The sequence below is a fragment of the Podarcis bocagei genome (assembly GCF_964188305.1).
Source record: "Podarcis bocagei genome assembly, chromosome: Z".
Classification (NCBI taxonomy): domain Eukaryota; kingdom Metazoa; phylum Chordata; class Lepidosauria; order Squamata; family Lacertidae; genus Podarcis; species Podarcis bocagei.
This window is the reverse complement of record NC_138140.1, coordinates 19,902,980-19,924,440: the sequence shown is the minus strand read 5'-3', so window position 1 is coordinate 19,924,440 and position 21,461 is coordinate 19,902,980. Positions and strand designations below refer to the sequence as shown.

Here is a 21,461-nt window from a genome sequence, read left to right as displayed (position 1 = left end):
CTCTCTGTGTGTGTGTGTGTGTGTGTGTGTGTGCTTTTAATTCAATCAGTGTTTAATTGTTTATTACCGGTTGCTTTCCACCTATGTTTTTAGCTGTTCTTGTTTTTATCTATAAGCTGCTTCAGTCCCTATCAAGGAAAAAGGCAGAGTACAAATATGCTGCATATGCTTGCACTCCTGGTTATAGAATTGTAGAATTGGAGGGTACCCTGGGGGTCATCTAGCCCAACCCCTGCAATTCAGGGCAGGGACCCTGCAGCCCTCTGTCTAATTTCATGCAGCCCTAAGATTAAGTCCCAAAGCTCCTTGTGAATGATCAGTTCTCGAGCATTATATCCCTTCTTCAGCTGTGTTATTGGTCAAGGGGAAGAGAGTAAGTGGGGTGGCATTGCCAAATATTGGACCTTGCCTCATTCACTGCCAATTTTGTACAGTGTCTGTAGGGAGTTGCCCAGTTGGGAGGGAAAAGGTTGCCTACACCTCAGTGAGAGGCGGTTGGGGCTCTTCAACCTGGGAAGGTAGTCCAACTAGGAGAAGGAAAACCTATACCCAGGCAGCCATCTCAGTGCACAGCCAGTTGTGACTAATAGGGGTTGTGGTGGGTTATGAGGCAGTGTCGTGTGGTGGTTAGAGTATCAGACTAGGACCCGGGAGTGTCCAGGGTTCAACTCCCTGCTCAGTCATGAAGCTCCCTACGTGTGACCTTGAGAGGCCAGTCACTACCTCTCTCAGCCTACCCTACCTCACAGGGTTGTTGTGGGGATTGAATGAGGAGGGAGGAACCCCTTTGAGCTCATTAGAGGGGGAAAGGTGGGATATAAATGCAATAATTAGAAATTAATAAATTTTGGGGCAAGTGGAGATTTGGAAGGAGGGCTGTGTTTCCATTCACCTCTTGCACTGAAGAGTGCAAATTTGGGAGATTCGCTTTTCAGTACAAACTCCAAACTTGGCTCTTTGGCTGTGACCTTGCCAGGGCTCTGGCCTCCAACAGAAGCAGGGAGATGCAAGGGCTGGCCTTATCCTCTCAGCTCTTTTGTCAGCGAAAGATGTAAGCTGTGGGCTTCCTTTGACAGGCCCACTTGTTTTTCTCCATGAAGGACTCGGTTTTGTTGCTTTAATTACAGTTCTTTGGCTGATTCAAGATGCCGTCGGACTTAATTACAGCTTAGCTCAGAGGCGGCTGGGATTTCTGGGGCGGCTGGGGTGCTATAACTCCCGCTTATTTTGAGAAGTGTCTTTGTCACTGATGCAAGATGCTCTCAAAGTATTCGGGAAAAGGCGTGAGGGATCTGGTCTCTGCGAGGCTCAATAATCCCTAACAGGTAGTCAGCCAACCTCTGCTTAAAAACGTCAAATGAAAGGACTGCAACTCCCACCACAGTCAATCGCCAGGGATTATGGGAGTCATAGTGCAAAAAGTGCCCCACGAAGGCTTTTTTTAATGGTAGTTTTTAACTGATTGGTGTTTTTTTAATGCATTGTTTGATTCTGTTTGTAAATTGCTTTGAGGGTGTGTGGTTTTTTTTACAATCAAGTGATATATAAAAATTTATGATACTCTAGATCAGTAGTTCTCAAATTTTTTCTTGTGCCACTCTTTCAGAATAAAAATTTGCTCACACTGATTTTTTTATTGATAATTAATACATTGGAAAACAAACAGAAACATGTTGGAAAACAAAAAAAAAACGAACAACTCCTAGCAGTGCTTGATTTATAACATAGAACATTTATAACATATATTACTTTATAATATGATCATGGGACATGCAGAAAGTATAAAACGATGTGGCTACATAAGAATATAACTCATTCCCAAAATGCAATTATAAGTGAGCCTCTTCCATATGTACCTTAAGTATACTTACAAACTGCATGAGAGGTGTGAGCTTGCTATTGCCAGGTAATCTCATTTATATTAGGTCTGATTTGAGACAGACAGGCTCTCATCGCCTCATCAGCACAAATAAGCCTTTCTCTGTTCTGATCTTTCATATTTGTCAGAGTTGAAAATCCCTGTTCACAACAATATATTGTGGAGAACAGTAGAAGAGAGGTGATTCTGGATCACAACTAGGATTTGTCCTTGGTATCTCTTGATACTCTTGCTCTCATTTTGAAAAGACATCTATCCATATTCTGCAAATTAAAAAAATGTATTTTGATATTATACTATACTGTTTAAATGTTTCTTTGATTGCCCTTGAATTTTCCCCTCCACACTTGCCATCCTCTCCTGCCACACCAGTGTGGCGAGTCACACCCTTTGAGAACCACTGCTCTGTACTGAAGCAAATCCTGCCATGTAAAATATTTCCCAAGTCTGCTCTGATGCCATGTGGACGACTGCATTCAAGATTCAGATTCATAGAATCATAGAACTGCAGAGTTGGAAAGGATCCCAAGGGTCATCTAGTCCAGCCCCCTGCAATGCAGGAATCGATACAGGAAACTCAACATCTGGACATGCATTTGTCCTGGAAGACAGCACTTCCCGCCTGGGAATTATTTTGAATTTTTTAATAGAGTTTGTAATTAAACAAACAAAAATCACAACAAACAAAAAATTATGACATAAATAAATAAATAAATGTATTCCTGAATTGCAGGGGGTTGGAATAGATGACCTTTGGTGTCACTTCCAGCTCTACAATTCTATTATTCAATTCTGTGATTCTATACATTTGGATAACTGCATCATCCACGATACCTGCCCAGGTGACCTTATATTGCTGCAACTCAATTAATGACGTCTCATGTTAATTTTTTTACTGGGTGGTTTTTTGTTTTTGGCCATGAAGGTCGAATCTAGATGATGGTTGGCCAGCTCACCCACCCATCTCCTGTTGCTTTTTCAGGGGCAAGGCCCAAGAGGATCCAGAGGAACCGCATGAGCAGCCTTGAGCTCCTGAGATTCCCATCGGAAAAGGTAAAGGGAGGCATCAGTTGGTGATGGAGGAGAGGAGGAAGAGGGATCTTGAAGACATGCCTGTTTAGGCTAGCATCCCCCTATACTTGAACTTCCTGATTGTTGGGTTTTAATCTTTTTTTAAAAAAACAAAAAACAAAGTTTTAATTTTTATGCTTTTTAAGTGGCCTGTTTTATTCTACATTTTAATTCTGAATGTTTTCAGTGCTTTGATGGTATTCTTTTACCACATGTTTTACTTACGGACGGATTTTATACCTGTAAACAGCAGAGAAGCCATTATAAACCAGTAATGACAGGCCACATTCAGCATGCATCTCCTTCCTTTTTGGAATGGCATTCATCTCTAGAGTGGTGGGGCATGGGGGGTGAGGGTGAAGGGGCAGCCCCTGTCGCCTCTGTCATTTGGCTCCCAGAAGATCACCCCTGAGGGAGTGTGGCCTCCAACAAGAGGGAAATGCCCCCTGCCTTGCCTTAAGGTGTCTCCATCCACAGCAATGACCTCTTTGTCACTTCTCCTCAGGACCAGAACGGAGACGTGGAGATCCCTGGGAAAGAATTCATGTCGCTGCCAGTCAGATCCAAGAAACATAGGGGAAGCCAGTCCATCCCAGACAGGAAGATTCCACCACCCAGCGAATCCCCGTTGGAAACCAGTGACGTACGGGTTCAACTGTCCCAACTGGTAAGGAGATACGGCGGGCATGAACAGTACCCCTCACCTAAAAATTCACAAATTGCTCTTCTTCCTAGGTTCCTTGGCATCTGCTGTGAAGGACCCCATTGTGCACATGCCTTTCGTTTCATTCTTGCTTATTTCATAAAATTTATACACTGTTTGATTGTAGGAAAAACCTCAAAGCGGTCTACAAAAGAGATTTTTTAAAATCAAGAAAAAATTGCAACAATACTTCAAAATATACAGAAAGTTAAAATGCTGAACAAGTTTTAAAACACACTTTCTAAGCATCTGAACAGGCTTGTCTGAACAATAATGTTTTTAGCAGGCACTGAGAAGAGTACAGTGGAGGTGCCTGATTGATACCAAGAGGCAGGGAGTTCCAAAGTGTAGACACTACCACACTAAAATATAGATTCCTTGCCAATGTGAGCGGGTGTCATGTGGCACATGTAGTCATGCCAATTCGGCTATTTGGAGTGGTTGAGTGGCCACCTGTGGGGCAAGGTGACCTTGCAGGTAAAATGGTCCCAAGTTGTTAAGGGCTTTATATACTAATAGTAACACCTTGGCAAACAGTGCACATCTCCGAGCAGCAAAGGCATCATAATTCTGACAAGGCCTCGCTCCCATCAGCAATCGTGCTGCAGCATTCTGCATTGGCAGCAGCTCGTGGTCCAAGTGCAAGGGAAGCCCCACATAGAGCGCATAGCAGAAATCTAGCCCAGAGGTGTTGTCAGGTTATATTTAGGAAAGTTCTTTATGCCTCGCATAACTGAACAACAGAACGACCACCTGCAGGAGGCAGTGATGGGTCACTGACTTGGGCAAATTCATGGAGGAGGAGGCTACCTGTGGCTACTGGTGATGATGGCTCTGCTCTGCCTCCACAGCTGGCAGCAGCAATGCTTCTGAATACCTGTTGCTGAAAAGCACAGGAGGGGGAGAGTGCTGTTATGCTCAGGTCCTGCTTGCTGGTTTCCCACAGGCATCTGGTTGGCCACTGTGAGAACAAAGTGCTGGCTTAGATGAGCCGATCCTGCAGGCTCTCCTAATGTTCTGGTTTGGGGAGGCATGTGGCGTCCTCCTAGTTCTCTGCTGCTGTGGTTTTGACATTTGGCATTCGCCTCTCATTCTCCTGCCTGAATTTGGTCTTATTATCTCAAAGGTCACCTTGAGCATTCTTGGAAAGAAAAGGAAGGAAATTAAACAGGTTTATAAATAAACACACCACAGACCACGGGGGGGGGGGGGACCTGCCTCTGCCTTCGCAACAATTCAACAGCCCCAAATAAATATGACGGAAGTGCGTTCTGTTGAGGAACCCTGTATTTTTTGAATTTTATTTATATTGATTTGTGCTGTTTTTAAGTCGCATTTTAATCAATGTTTTATATTTGCTATTAGCCGCCCTGAGCCTGTTTTGAAACTGGGAAGGGTGGGGTATAAATTTTAAAAAAATTGCCGTATTTTTCGCTCTATGAGACGCACCAGACCACAAGACGTACCTAGTTTTTGGAGGAGGAAAACAAGAAAAAAAATATTCTGAATCTCAGAAGCCAGAACAGCAAGAGGGATCGTTGCACAGTGAAAGCAGCAATCCCTCTTGCTGTTCTGGCTCCTGTGATAGCTGTGCAGCCTGCATTCGCTCCATAAGACGCACACACATTTTCCCTTACTTTTTAGGAGGGAAAAAGTGAGTCTTATAGAGCAAAAAATACAGTATTTATTTAACCTCCTGCTCCATGCTAGGTGAAATTCAAGCGCCTGTCTTGTGCCTGGCGCTCACTGCATGCTAGATTTCCCCAGATGTGCAGGAAAGGTGCAGGAATCTACCACCTGGGCAGGGGCTTCCAACTATATCCAGCCATTGATCTTGTGAGGAATTCCAACTGGCTTTCCATCCATTAGCTGGAATTCCTGTATTGCAAGGGATTCGGCTAGATGGCCCTTGAGGTCCCTTCCAACTCTACAATTCTATGGTTCTATGCCTTGGAAAGTAGTGAACTCTCATTCACTGGGGGGGTGGGGGGTTAAGCAAAGGTTGGATGTCTGTCTGTCAGGGATTCCTTTGCTGCGATTCCTAGGCCACCCGCCTCCCTGGCAAGGCCATGTATAGTCAACGGAAAGCACAGAGAAGTCACACTGACAGCTTGCAGATGTGTGTTCCTCAAGATTGTTTAGATACGAAGCCATTTTTGGAGCATGCTGTTAGCATTATGCTCTTGCCGGGACTGAGATGCCCCTTGTGAGAAATAATAGGGGGCGCGTGCAATGAAGCAGCCATCTTGTGGCACCCGCTGTGCAAAACCTGCCTATCTCTTTCTATATCGGCAGCGCGGGTGAGCCTTCCTTGGACCCCCGCAAAGAGGGAACTTTGCACCACCCTCTGCGATAACGTGGCTAACAGAGGGGGCGGTTTCGCTGCAAGGCAGTGAAAATGACATTGGCTGAGCCATTTCTCAGGAACCGTCACTTCTAAGGAGATAAATAGGAATGAGGGAGAATCAATCCAAGGCCTCTGAAACTGCAAATATTTAATTTCTCGGGGTGTCTGGAACGCTTCACTTGTCGTTTCAGACTGTTGTTAGCTGCTTCTAATATGGCCATTGTCTGAAATTAACGCCTCTTTATAGAATCATAAAGCTGTAGTGTTGGAAGAAACCTCAATAGTCAGCTAGTTCAACCCCCTGCAGTGCAGGGACCCTGATGTCCAAAGAGTGCAGAACAGCAGCTAAAGCCCCCAATACTGAACTGCACTACATTGAAAACTAACCCATTACATGGGAAATTTACCCATTATTTAGAAGGGAAAATAACAGTGACCTCTTTTTGTCTCTGTTTGGTGGGATTTTATTGACTACATTTTTTTTAAAAAAAAAGACATTTGTCTCTTCCGCAAGCCTTTCAAGAAATCTGGGGTAAGCAACAGGTATCTGGCTGAGAATTTTTCTTGATGTAATATAGAGATTTTTGCTCTTGATACTCCTTGTGCCTCTGATGGTTTCAATTATGGGCTTACCTTTCTGTATATCTTGCAAGCCATGCGTGCCGCACACCACTTGCTCTCACATTTCTTCTTTTTAAATATTCATAAAAAATTATTGCACTTTGTAGCCGAGATCGTCATACATCAAACAAGTTTGTTGTCGATAAAAGTAGTGAGGGGAAGAAAAAAAAGAAAAGGAAATGATATGAAGGAGAAAAGAGTTAAGCATAGCAAGAGAGAAAGACTTTATGCTTGGAAAATATCTGTTTCCGATGGTAGAGCAGATAATAGGAATAGCCTGGGTAGAATATTCATAGATAGAGTTGATATTTTGCCCCTCGAAGAGAGTTGTAGTGTCTGCCACCTTTTCAATTTTCATCTGTTTGCATGCTTTTATTATTGTAGTTGTGATCAATGGGTTATTTGTGAATCTGGGTGCAACCAAACCCCTTAGTAGTTTATTGGACTTTTTAATTGAAATCTGAAGGCTTTGCAGAAGGTATTTATCACTTGAATTGTCAAGTTTATTCAGAAGCCAACTGGTTTAATAGTATTGATCATGTAACTGGATGCTTCTCCAAAGGTGTTTGGAAAGTCCATGTATTTCGTATTGATGTTTCTAGTTTGGGAAATGATAATGCTATATCATTGGCATACAGTGAGATTTTGAATTCTTGCAAGCCAAAGTTAATTCCATGAAGTCTTTGGTTGGTTCTTATCAAACTTGCTAATGGTTCTAGAAACCTTTTGCAAACAATAACAAAGGTAATGAGCACCCTTGACATGCACCACACTGGTAATTTTAATGGCTTTAACAAGTAACAATTAGTAATGAAAACCTTCACTCATGGGTCCTTATATAAGATGCCAATCCATTATTTGAATCTGCCACTAAATCATTTATTGAAGGGTTCTTATTGTTCTTGCTAGAATAGGCCATGCAACCGTATCAAAGCCTTTTTTACAACCAAAACAAAAAAAGTGATTTTTGCTTTCATTTCTTTCTTAATTCAACCAATACTTCTGTTTTGTTATATTGTAATTTCCTATTTATTATAAAAGTAGTTTGATCTGGATTTACATATTTATGTACACTTAGCAATTATGGAGGACCATTTTGGCATCGAGGTTTAGTAAAGAAATTGGTCAATATGTTTGGGGTAGTTTAGGATCCTTATCTTGTTTAGGAATAAAATGAATTATAATTTCTGATCATGAATCCTGGAGTTTTTTTAATAAGAGAGATGCATTGTTGTATAGTAAGATGTTACTTTATTTGGGAAAGGTTTATCAAATTTGCTGGTCAAGCCATCTGGCCCATATGAAGTGAAAAAATTATGTTATATACCTCTTCCTCAGTGACTTTTGATTCTAAGACTCGTGAGAACTTAAGCTGAAACTTTAGGCATCAGAATGTTTAGAAAGGCTTTATCAATCTGTTCTTGACTTGGTTGGGTTTTCTGGTGTATCTAAATATTGATAGAATTGTTGAAAAGAATTTGCTATTTCTGCTGGAGAGTTGCCCTTTTATTTTTATGTTCTGTAGATGGAATTAAGGTTTTTGTTTGTCTATCTTTTAGTTGATAATGAATGCAATTTAGATGGTCTGTGTTACTACGTTCAAACAATTGTTTGATCAAATGTGTTTTTTAAATTTTTCAGTTTGAAGTTATTGATACATCATTATTATGGAATTTAATAGTTCCACTGCCTCCAGATCATGTCTTCGTTTGTGATTTATTTATTACATTTATATACCACCTCTTTCTTCTAGTGAGTTTAAGTGGTGTACCTGATTCTCCTCTTCCCCGTTTCATCCTCACAACCCTGAGAGGTAGCTTAGCTAAGAGACAGGGACTGGCCCAAGGTGACCCAGTGAGTTTCATGGCTGAGTGGGGACTGTTTCTTTTTCTATGATTGTTTTGAATTAAATCTCTTTCCTTTTGGGTAAACTGTTTCCATTCATATGGGGGGGGGGATTTAATCAACAATTCATGAATATGGGCTTTCGCTGCATCCCAGACTACCAGTCAGGTTTCCTCTGGCATAATATTCTGACTAAAATAATAATAATTCAAGATGTTGTGCTATCTTATCTCTAATTTTGCAAAATGAAGTTGTCTAACCGCCATTGTTTATCAGATCAAGCTTCTGCAAATTATTTATTTATTGAAACTGGGGGGTGATTGGGTGGATTCGAGTTTCATTCATCTTTGCTTAGTATATACAGAAATATAAATTATAAACATGAGAATAGAAAGTGCAATCTTTATCAGTAGGATGGCAGAATTTACAAATATATGTTAACGTGCGTTCTTCCACCTCTCATTTCTTATGATGGTACTTTTATGAAATCCTAGAATCATAGAATTGTAGTGTTGGAAGGGATCCCAGGGGTCATATAGCCAACCCCCTACAAGGCAGGAATTGCAATTAATCACTTTCCACTCTACATGTTATCACAAATACCCAGAGAACCAGCTTTATCGTTTCTACTTGTGAATTTAACATCCCATGCAAACCTTGGTTTAGCTTTTATGTGTTTGTCCCATTAAGTTCTGTTTTGCTGTTTGAGTTAGCTGGATAAAATTCAATAAAACGCTTTCCGAAAAGAATAAAATATCACCCAATAAATTATACTGTATTAGGCTCAGTCACAGGCTACCTGAAGGGTTGTATTCTGATGTATGAACCTGCCTAGGCTCTGAGATCTATGGGGGAGGCCCTTCCCTCCATCCTGACTCACTCCTGGGCCTATGGGGGGGCATGGGACAGGGCCTTCTCAGTGCTGACTGCTTCCAGACAACTTTGGAACTACCTGCCTAGAGAAGCTAGACTAACTCCCCCTTAACTGACATTCCACCAGCAGGCAACTGTTTCATCCTGGCAGGCCTTTCATTGAATCAATTGTAGAGTTGGAAGGGAGCCCAAAGTCATCTCGTCCAACCCCCTGCAATGCAGGAATCCCATCTAAAGTTCCCTGTTTTTAAGGAAAGTGTTTTTAAACTTCTTTGCAGTGAGCTGGGCTAGGTGACCTCCTGTGGAAGTGAGTTCCAGAGTTTAACTCTGAGAAGAGGATTTCCTTTTATCCATCATGAATCTCTCAATATTCAGTTTTGTTGGTTGTCTAGTGTTAAGAGAGAGGGAGAGGAACTTTTCTCTACCAACTTCCTTGCTCAGTTTGCAAGGCTGCCCTTTCCATTGATGGATCCATGTGGAGAGGATGTGAGATGCCTCCCAGTCCCTGCAGTCACTGGCTCCTTACTGGCCTATCTCCAGCAATTGGGGGGGGGGTTGACACGAGAGTTGTGGGCTCACTTTGACATCTGGATTGAGGGTGGCTGGTGGCTGATGCACACACCGAGTGGCAGGCTGGCTTTTTCCATGTGGATGGCAAAGGGCACCCTTGTCATTGATGGCTGCCTGGTTGCAAATGTTCGCTGTTTGCTGCCTCTCCTTGCAGAGATGAAGCCTCATCCCTGATCCCAGAATGAGGCTTGCTAATGATTTCTTAAAGGTGCTTTTGGACAGTCCTAAGAACAAAACAAGAGCCTGCCGGATCAGGCCAGTGGCCCATCTTGTCCAGCATCCTGTTCTCATAGTGGCCAAATGCTCCTACGAAGCTAGGTATCTAGATGGACAGCCTCTGGACTGGTGGGTTCCATAGTAACACACAAAGAGTCTTTTGGATTGAGAAGAATACAGTGAAGGCACCTGCTTGATATCAATAGGGGGGAGTTCCAAAGTGAAGTGCTGCCACAGTAAATAATCAAGTTCTTACAAATGAGGATCAGGGATTACCTGAAGCCAGTTCCATGGACTGAAGTGGACAAATAAATGGAGTTAAAGTAAAAGCAAAGGGACCCCTGACCATTAGGTCCAGTCGTGGCCAACTCTGGGGTTGCAGCGCTCATCTCGCTTTATTGGCCGAGGGAGCCAGGGTACAGCTTCCGGGTCACGTGGCCAGCATGACTAAGCCGCTTCTGGCAAACCAGAGCAGCGCACGGAAACACCGTTCACCTTCCCGCCGGAGCAGTGCCTATTTATCTACTTGCACTTTTGACATGTTTTCGAACTGCTAGGTTGGCAGGGGCAGGGACCGAGCAATGGGAGCTTACCCCGTTGCGGGGATTAAAACCGCCGACCTTCTGATTGGCTCTGTGGTTTAACCCACAGCGCCACCCACATCAGTGGACCTATATATAGGCATATATATGCCTTTGCAGGCAAACTGGTCCCAAGTTGTGAAGGACTTTATATCCTGACAGTAACCCCATGAACTTGACCCAGTAGTATATTGGCAACAAGTGCATATCTTTGAGCACAGGTGTTAAATGCCGGCAAGGCCTTACTGCTGGCAGACATCATGCTGCAGCCCTGCAAGGATGCCTGGTTTTGCACCTGTTGGTTAAACTGAACTAAGGCAGATTCGTAATGAATTCATATAGAGAAACTGCCACTGACCTGGGATGTCAGTAAGGAGCAAAAAGCACCCTTGTGGCGGGGGGCTGATTAGCTGCAATTCTTGAATTGCAGGGGATTGGATGGGTCACTTCCAAAACTACAGTGTGATTCCATGAATGCAAAGTGGACATTCGCGGCAGAGAGCTGCCCACCCAGCTGGGAACGCCTTTTAGAACACAAATGTCTCCCAGTGTTTCCAGAACATTGCTTGGGGGTGCAGCTTGGGGATGCCTGCCGCATCTTGAGAAAGGCACCATTCCTGAGAACAGGGGCAGCCATAGGAAGGTGCTGCTCTGAGTAACAATGGAGTGTGGGGCTTGTGGGATCTTTGGTACTTGGAAGAGAGATTCCTTCCCCCCCATCCCTGATCCCATAGGGGTCCAAAGGTGCTCTGGCCAACATTACCTTTTGTGGCTATTCAGCTGCGAGCCATATATTCCCAGGAGGCAAAGGTCTTGATCTGCTCCATCAAAACCAGAAGGAAAAAGAGGAAGATTTGGGGCTGGAGTCCACCTCTCCCCATAGCTGGAGAATGGTAGTCAGCCAGCTCTCTGGAAGGCTCCCTTGTCTATAAAGAGAGCATAGCCTGGGGGTGTTTTGCGTGGGGCTGGTGCAAAATGCGAAGAATGTGCAGATTTTGGAGTTTGTTTCTGGTTTGAGAGTTTTTTGTTCTTGTTGCTCTATTCTTCTTCTCTCTTTGCTGCTCCGGCTGCCTGACTCAGCCCATTGTAAAAAGCCTGTATACTTTGTTAAAAGCCCACAGATTTAGCATTGCAGGGGACTGGACTGGATGAACCTTGGGGTCCCTTCCAACTCGACTACTCTATGGTACACAGTGCATAGTTAAACAATGGAACTCAGTCCCCAGGAAGCAGGGATGGCCAACCTGGATGGCTGCAAGAAAAGATTAGACAAATTCATGGAGGGCTATTGATGGTTGTTAGCCCCTCTTGTGGTTTCCAGCAACTGGTATTCAGAAGCATTGCTGCCCCTGTTAAGGCAGAGCATAGCCATTGACAGCCCTCTCCTCCTCCATGAATCCATCAAATCCTCTTTTAAAGCCACTCTCAACCGGTGGGTCCCTGACTCCTGCAGGAGGGAGTTCCGCAGTTTAACTAGGCACTACCCAAAGAAGGACTTTCTTTTACCTGTCTTGAAGCTCCCTGGGAAACAGTCGCTGCCTCCCAGAGTTGCTGTTGTGGCCAGTCAACTAAGACGAGGAGAACCACCGAGCCTGTCACTTTGAGTGCCTTGGAGAGGCAGATGGGATAGAAATGGAATAAATAATTACCTCCCAAAATTCAGCTTCACTGAATCCCCACGAGTTCTGGAGTTATGATCAGGCTGTGTGTGAGGGGGGGGGGAGAAAGATTGGGGGTAGAAAAGAGCGAGGAAAGTAAATCAAAATATCACCTTTCCCCCAGTGCAATTCTTGCTCCCATCCCTACTCTGAGGCTACTGGGGGCGGTGTCTGGGCTCCTCCCCGACTGCGCTGGGCCTGGCAGGCGACTGGCCGCCTGGCGAGGTTTTGCCTCTGCCCCCGCCCAGGCGCACCACTCACGCGCCTCAGCTGGGAGAGGAGAGCGGAGCTTCTAGCTCGCTGCAGCGGCGGCGGCACTTCGGAGCCGGGATGCCCGGAGCCCTTTGCTGAGGAGAAGGCAAGTGCGTCCCGGGCTGGGGGGAGGGGGCGCTTGGAGGGGAGGGGGCGCTTGGAGGGGAGGGGGGCTTCCCTCCCGTATGAAGTTTGTAAGACTCCTCCCCCCCCTCCTGGATCTTCCCCTTTCTCCAAAGGGGCCAGGAGAAGAGGAGCATCAGTGCCCGCCCCGGGAAGAAGATGCTAGCAACAGTCCGGGCAGGTGTGCTCAGTCGGATCCCCAGGAAGGAAAGATGTTGTCTCCCCAACGGCACCTTGCTGCAGCGCGTTCCTAGGCTGGTAGCCCCCTTCTCCGGACGACTGCTTTCCCCCCCCCATAGCAAGTTGGTTGGGTGCCCCAAAGATGGGGAGGGGGCTTCCCCAGGCGATCCCACACTCTCTTAACACAGTCGAAGTCGTGGGCAACCAATGAAGCTGAAAGTTGGACTCAGAGTGGATAAAGTAATGCATTTAAACTGCAACACTCCCTCCTGTGGGAGGCAGGTATGGCCACCTATTTAGATGGCTTTAAAAGAGAGATGGACAAATTCAGGGAAGAGAACATTAGTGATTACTAGTAGCCACAGTCGCTATGTTTCGCCTCCATGGTCGGAGGCAGCAATGTTTCTGAATACCTGGCTACCTCAGGAGGGGAGAGTGGTCTCGCTTCCCATGCAGGCATCTGATTGGCCACTGTGAAAACAGGATGCTGGGCTAGATGGGCCACTGGCCTGACCTAGCAGGGCTCTTCTGATGTTATCATGGAACCTCCAGCTCCGGAGCTGGTCTATCTCAATTCTTAGGTTCTTTGGGGTATGTTTTTAAGCATTGCTGTTGGTCTCCATCTGAGGATTCTTCCTTTGCCCCCACCCTGCCCCCACTGATGACAGTCATTTAGAGCAATGGATGAAGGATGGGCAGAGTTGGGCTTGCTTTGGTCCAACCCTGTCACACACAACTCTGCAAAATGTAGCTGCCTCTTCGTTTTCGCCAGAAGCAAGTTCTCAGAAGTTCTCTCACCCACAAGTGTGACCAAGATTCTCGTTGGACTAGATGGCCCATGGGGTCCCTTCCAACTCTACAATTGTAGGATGTTATGATCCAGAGTCTAGAGCAGCACTTCACCATCCTGGTGCCCTCTATAAGTTTTGGACTGTGACATCCATTTGCTCCTGCCAGCACAGCTGTTTGGAAGTGAGTTTGGTCAGCTGAGAGCCAGCCAAGTGGGTAAAGACTGGAGCCCTCATTCTCTGGAGTCTTGTGGGTGGCAATGATCCATGGGGTGCTCCTGAGAGTGGGTGGGCAAGCGGAGGGAGAGTTTTGTTCGTTCTTTGCATCACACAGCCAGCCTCTACTGGAAAACACTCAAAGCAGGACATCAGGCTCCGTTTGCCATCCACCCTGTTTTTCAACAACCCCGCAAAGAAAGTCAGGCAGAGGAGCGGCAACTGACCCAGAGCCACACCAGGCAGCTTTGCGGACTGTACATCCTCCCACTAAGGTTAATGACACTGGGGTGTGTGTTTTTAATGCCCGTGCCACAGCCTCAGTCCACACAGAGTCAGGCCAATTAGTGCATCTAGATCATGTTATCTACACTGGCTGGCAGCTGTGGCTGTTCAGGATTTTGGGCAGGAAACATTCCCAGGCCTACCTGGAGTTGCTGCTGGGGACTGAACCTGTATGCAGAGCAGGTGCTGTCCCCGTTCAGCTACAATCCTTCCTCTAAAAAAAGTTTATGGTTCTGAATTAAATAGGAAGTAGGAAGCTGCCTCAGAGCAACTGGTCAGGCAATTGTTCCATCTCGACCACTACTTTCTACACTGTCTGGCAGCAGCTCTTTGGGGCTTCAGGTAGGGGGCTTTGCCAGGCCTACCTGGAGACACCATTGTGGATTGAACCTGCAACCTTCTGCATGCAAGGCAGGTGCTTTGTCCCTCTGCTGCAGCTAAAAATAAACCAAGATTCTAGTCCTTATGGGTCTGAATAAAGAGCTGGATTAAACAGAACTATAGGAAGCTGCCTTATACCACTTCACTAGACCATTGTTTCACATTGGTTTCTACTGTAAATTATGTTTTTGTGCGCTCTGGCTTCAGTCACGGTGCTCCGTTGTGCAAGAAGCGGTTTGGTCATGCTGGCCGCATGAGCCAGAAAGCTGTCTGAGGACAAACGCTGGCTCCCTTGGCCTGAAAGCAAGATGAGTGCCACAACCCCATAGTCGCCTTTGACTGGACTTAACCGTCCAGGGGTCCTACCTTTTTACCCTTTACCGGTACTATAAACACTGACTGCCAGCAGTGGCTGTCCAGGGTTCCAGTCAGGGGACTTTCTCCTACCTCTACCTGGAGATGCTGAGATTGAACCTGGGGCCTTCTGCATGCAAAGCAGATTCTCTACCCCTGAGCTACAGCCCCTTGAAATCTCTCTCTAGAGACACACACACACACACACCTAATTTGGCCCATGGAGTGAAGGTGAGGGTAGTCACCTGAGCTTGACTCTCCAGCTCACATGTCTTCCAACAAACCCATCCAGGTTTGCTGGGAAATCATAGAATCATAAAAGGGAACCCAAGGGTCATTTAATCCAACTCCCTGCAATGCAGGAATCTCAACTAAATCATCCATTGCAGGTGGCCATCCAAACTCAGCTTAAAAACCTCCAAGAAAGGAGAGTCCACCACCTTCTGAGGGAGTCCATTCCACTGTCAAACAGCTCTTACCATCAGAAAGTTCTTCCTGATGTTTCATCAGAATCTCCTTTCTTGTAACTGGAAGCCATTGGTTCGGGTCCTACCCTGAGGAACAGGAGAAAACAAGCTTCCACGTGACAGCCCTTGAAAATGGCTATCACATCTCCTCTCCATCTTCTCTTCTCCAGGCTAAACATGCCCAGCTCTTTCAGCCGTTCCTCCTAAGGCATAGTTTCCAGACCCTTGATCACATTGCTCACCTTCCTCTGCCCACCTTCTAGCTTGTCCTTATCCCCCTTAAATGGTGGTGCCCAGAACTGGACACAGGCAGAATATAGTCTTACTATGACTTCCCTTGATCTGGGCACTCAACGTCTGCTGATGCAACCTAGAGTAACATTAGCCTCTTTTGCCACTACATCACACTGCTGGCTTAGTATTAGCTTGTGGCTCATATTAAAACCCCTGTATCCTTTTCAATCCACTGCTGTCAAGCCAGGTGTCCCTCATGTTTTATTGGTGCATTTGCTTATTCCTGCCTAAGTGTGGAACATGACATTTGTCCCCATTGAAATCCATTTGGTTTGTTCAATAGGGACAAATGTAAGGTTCTACATCTAGGCATGAATAACCAGATAGTTAGGTTATAAACAGCACTCAAGTAGCCAGGGCTGGACTTGGAGGTAGCAACAGCCATTGGACCAAACATAGAATCCTAAATTGTATTTGGAAGTGACCTCGAGAGTCATCTAGTCCAACCCTTTGCAATGCAGGAATCAGTGGCCTTTCTGTTTAAGACAAGGTTGTTAGTGGCTGTAACCACCTCAACCCCTCAAAGGGCCTTGAATTGCAAAGGTGAGGTTAACCGTCAAGCTAGTCACGGATTTGGGGGAACCAATGGTGAGTTTGTGGACAAAGTAGTTGAATTCTGAATCTGGTTTCACTTAAGTTTGGGTGGGCAGGATCCTTTCTCCTCAGAGCCCTGTTGAGTCAGGATGGCATAAAGCTAAACATGGGAAGATACAGGATAAAAGGAAATGTTTCTTCACTCAGCACATGATTAAAATGCGGAACTCCTTCCAGCAGGAGGCAGAGGTGGCCACTAACGTTGATGGCTTTTTAAAAAAAGGATTGGACAAATTCATGGAGGGGAAGAAGAAGAAGAAGAGTTTGGATTTGATATCCCGCTTTATCACTCCCCTTCAGGAGTCTCAAAGCGGCTAACATTCTCCTTTCCCTTCCTCCCCACAACAAACACTCTGTGAGGTGAGTGGGGCTGAGAGACTTCAAAGAAGTGTGACTGGCCCAAGGTCACCCAGCAGCTGCATGTGGAGGAGCGGAGACGCAAACCCGGTTCCCCAGATTACGAGACTACCGCTCTTAACCACTACACCACACTGGCTTAATGGCTACTAGCCAAGATGGCTAAATTCTTTCTCCCTCCATGGTCAGAGGCAGTAATGCTTTTATAAATACCAGTTGCTGAAAGGGAGAGGAGAGTGCTCAGGTCCTTTGACCTGGTTGGCCACTGTGAGGACCAGACGTTGGAGTATGTGGGGCACTGGGCTTGATCCAGCAGGATCTTCTTATGCTCTTATGTCAGAAGATGCTATATTGAACACTGGAACCTCTGTGACCCAGTTTCTCTGCAACAGTGTTCCACAAGAACACTGTTTTTTTATATATATAAAAAAAGACTGGGCTAATTCAGGGAGGAGATGGCTACTAGTCAAGATGACCCTGTGAGCTTAGGAAGTGAGAGGGCTGTTGTGCTCTGGTCCTATCTATGGGTCTCCCATTGGGGCATCTGGTTGGCCACTGTGAGGACAGGTTGCTCAACTAGATGGGCCCACTTTGCCCTGATCCATCAGGGGCTCTTCTGGGGTTCCGGCAGATTGTTACAGTTCTGCTATTCAGAACTGAATAATTCTAGACTTTCAGATTTTAACATGGGAAAGAAGGGTTGATTCACCAGAATCACAGAATTAGAAAGGACCCCAAGGGTCACGTAGGCTTACCCACTGTAATGCAGGAATCTCAACTAAACCATTCCTGACAGCGGTCGGTCCATCCTCTGCTTAAAAACCACCAAAGAGGGAGAGCTGGCCTTCCTTTCCTTCTGGATTCCTTCCCTTCCTCAAAGAACCAAGGCAATTTAATCTCATTCTCACTCTTTTCTTGAGTCGGCTTTCTGTTTTAAGTGCCATAAGGCCGGCAGCTAACTTTAAATACTTGTGGGGGCTGCAGGAGGCGAAGTGTGGGGAAAACTCACTCCTAGGAAGGGTATTTATAATCAGCAGGTGATGCCATTGGAGGAGGATGGACTTGGAATAGGCAGCACAACAACTTAACTCCTAGTGGGGCATGAGGCTTAACTGGGCTCAGAGGAAGGAAGTTTTGCAAACTTGCAAGACCTCCTGCTGCTGTCCAGATGCGTTGGACTACAATGCCCACCAGCTGCCAGGCAGCACAGCTATCAGATGACCCTGGGGCTGGTGCAATTTGTAGGGGAAAGTGTTGTTTACAGAGAACCAGCCTGGCAGAAGCTGCTTTAGACCCAGGCATACTCTCAGACTTTGGGATTCTTTTTGACCTGCACATAGTTTTCCCCCAGGCTCAAGAAAAAGCAAAAAGAGAAGGAAAGAGAAAGAAGTTGGGTGTTCCTGCTCAGCAGGTGGTGGCAGCAGGGGTTGTTGCCCCAGTGCAGTGGGTGGCCAGTCACCTGCCCAGGCCAACCATGATAGTCAGTCCCCAGGTCACACAGGAGGCTTCTTTGGGCTTGTCCTGGACAAATATCTACTCTACACCCATGCAGTGTAGGAATCCCAGCTGAAGAATCCCTGACAAAGGGCCACCTGCCCTCCATTTCAAAACATCCAGGGAAGGATATGATAAATAACAATAATGCAATAATACTTCAGTTGTGAAGCTCACAATTTCCATTTCTCATCCTCCCCCTGCCATGCTTCATAAATTCCGCCCCATTCCTGCTCTCCCAGACTTTGCCACAGAGAGAAAAGAGGAGCACAGATTCTCTTCTGGGCGTTTGGGGCTTTTCATTTCTCATCCTTCTACCCCCAACCCACCATGGGCACAGACCTTCTGCAATTCCTGCATTGCAGGAGCTTGGGCTGGATGACCCTTGGGGTCCTTCCCAACTCTACAGTTCTAAGACTCTGTGACAATGGGGACAACAGCAAACACCAACACAGCTGTGCAAATGCCCCCAAATTACAGCTCTTCAGAGCAAAGCGATCGGTGGTTGACCCAAATGAGCACCTTTTGCCAGACAGCCGGGTTATTTTTATCCCAGCCTCCCTGTATGCAGGGAAGCCCCAGAGCTTTTCCTGACAGCTTAACACCCAAAGAAATGGCCAAAAATGCAAGCAGCTGCATGGATCCGTTATTGTATGCATACAGACTCTGCCCCACAGGAACAATAGAATCGTAGAGTTGGAAAGGACTCCCAAGGGTCATCTAGTCCAACTCCCTGCAGTGCAGAAATCACAGCTAAAGCATCCCTGGCAGACAGCCACCCAACCTCTGCTTAAAAGCTTCCAAGGAAGGAAAGTCCACCACCTTCTGAGGCAGTCTGTCCCGAGGGACTCCCTCTGTACCACTGTTGGAACAGCTCCTGCCCTCAGGAACTTCTTCCTAATGTTCCTTTCTTGTCATTTGAAGCTGCGGGTTCAGGTCGTGAACAAGCTGCCTCCATGTTCCAGGTGGCAACCCTTCAGATATTTGAAGGTGGCTCTCATGTCTCCTCTCAGTGTCCTCATATCCAGGCTAAACATCCCCACCTCCCTCAACCATCCCTCATCAGGCTTGGTTTCCAAGACCCTCCATCATCTCTGTCACCCTCCTCTGCACACCTTTCTAGCTTGTCAATATCCTTCTGCAGAGGGTCTTTTTGGGGTGGGGGTTGCTCGAGATATCCACAAGTGGTCTTTAAACCTGGTTCCCTCTCTGGGAACCATCAGAACAAAACAAAAAAAGAGGGGGGGGAGTTATTGCATAAAAAACGTAAGAAAAGCTTACTGCATCCAGCTTAGCATCCTCTTCTCACAGCAGCCAACCTGATGCCTGTAGAAATCCCTCAAGCAGGACCCAAACACAATAGCCCTCACACACACACCCATGGTTTTTAACAACTCAATAGCTCTCTTCTCCATGGATTTGTCTAATGTTGTTTTAAAGCCATCCAAGTCGATGGCCATCACTGCCTCCTGTGGGAATTCCGTAGTTCTTAACTGGGATCATAGACACTACCCTAAGGTTACCAGATTTTTTCCAATGAATCCGGGGACACTTTTCAACTTCAATGGATTTTGTCAGGGGATTGATTTGTAAATCCGGGGACTGTCCCCAGGAAACGGGGACGTCTGGTAACCTTACTCTACCCCAGAAGCCAGAGATTCCCCAAACCAGCAGTGACTGGGTTAACAGCACAGCTTGCTAAACACAGGGAAATAATTCATTTTCTAGCAATGCTGAAGGGCGAAAATAAAACACACACACTCACTTGGCTTCTATTTAGGGCAGCATCGAAATTAGCCACCCAGTGGAGGAATCTGGCCTTTTGAGCTGCCTGAAGGCTGATCAGGAATTAAGAGAGAAAATAAATAAATTCTCATCCTTGCCACCCAAGGGGGGGGGGGTCTGCTATTGCACAGCCAGTGGGAAGAGGGTGATAGCAGAGGCAGATTTAGGGTAGTGGTAGGTGACTCCCTAATGAGGAGGACAGCAGTGTACAGAAGCAACAGGATGTCCTGGGAGTTGTGTTGTCTTCCAGGTACAAAGGTTAACAACAGGGCAGAGAAGTTGCCAAGCTGACCACAACTCACCTTCCTTTTGATTCATAGGGGGTACAAATGACACTGCCAGACACAGACTTCAACATACAGCAAAGGGACTATGAGAGTCTGGGCAGGAAGCTGAAGGACTTTTGAGCACAGGTGGCTTTTCCATCACTCCTTCCTGTTGCAGGTCATGGCCCAGGAAGAAAGAGGAAAATACTGGAAGTAAACCACCGGCTGTGCAGGTGCTGTCGCCAGGGAAGGTTTGGCTTCCTGGTCCATGGTCTCTGCTTCCTTGAGGAAGAACTTCTTGCCAGAGATGGATCGCACCTGACATTGGTTGGCAAGAATGCGTTTGCTAATCCTCTTGAAAACCTGTTCAGGATTGCTTTAAACCAAATCCTGAGGGTGGGGTGGGGGAAACAATATTACAAACCACAGGGGAATACCTGGTACTGGGAATAATAGTTTCATTGATGCACAGGAAACTGAGGTGGTCCTCCAGAAACCTGCTAAAGGGCAGGGAACTACAAGAAGGAAGCAGCTAGAGGGAATGACTCAAATGCACAGAGCAGGAACACCATCTGGGGGGGGGCTGAGGGCTACCTCAAATTTTTGAGGAAAGGGCCCCCTCAAAATTGCACAACTCTGCACGACATGCTCACCTCACTCACACACACTGCAGGGTGTGCTGATGTCACTCACACAAGCTGCATGGCATGCACACAACATGTCAGCACACCCTCCAGTGTGCGCACATGGCGTGAGAATGCCCCATGGTGTGGGTGCATGACACCATCACTTTCTTGGTCAGTGTATGCCAATGGGGAGGGGAGGGGTACATTGAGATGAGCAGCTAGTTTTATTGTGCTTTTGAATTTATCCCAAATTTTCCTGCCTGCTTCTCACCTCAACATCTTGCAAATTACCTGTAAGTGTCTCCCCACTTATAATACATACAGTGGTACCTTGGGTTAAGTAATTAATTCGTTCCGGAGGTCCATACTAAACCTGAAACTGTTCTTAACCTGAAGCACCACTTTAGCTAGTGGGGCCTCCTGCTGCCGCCACGCTGCCAGAGCACAATTTCTGTTCTCATCCTGAAGCAAAGTTCGTAACCTGAAGCACTATTTCTAGGTTAGCGGAGTCTGTAAGCTGAAGTGTCTGTAACCTGAAGCGTATGTAACCTGAGGTACCACTGTACTCAAAACCATCAGTGCCATGCTGATATAGTGGCATCTAAGGTTGATCTTGTCTGGTTCATACACTGAGC

At 46.2% G+C, this 21,461-nt stretch overlaps 1 protein-coding gene across 2 annotated transcripts in view; it reads left to right on the top strand.

The window, feature by feature from the left end:
• The window catches only part of GPSM1 (G protein signaling modulator 1), a 57,138-nt gene that overhangs the window by 28,522 nt on the left and 7,155 nt on the right, over window positions 1–21,461 (top strand). For both annotated transcript variants that reach the window (XM_081178747.1, XM_081178748.1), the window contains 2 exons: window positions 2,862–2,932; window positions 3,456–3,617. In XM_081178747.1, the coding sequence (XP_081034873.1) occupies window positions 2,862–2,932; window positions 3,456–3,617 (233 nt within the window). The remainder of the gene's footprint in view (window positions 1–2,861; window positions 2,933–3,455; window positions 3,618–21,461) is intronic.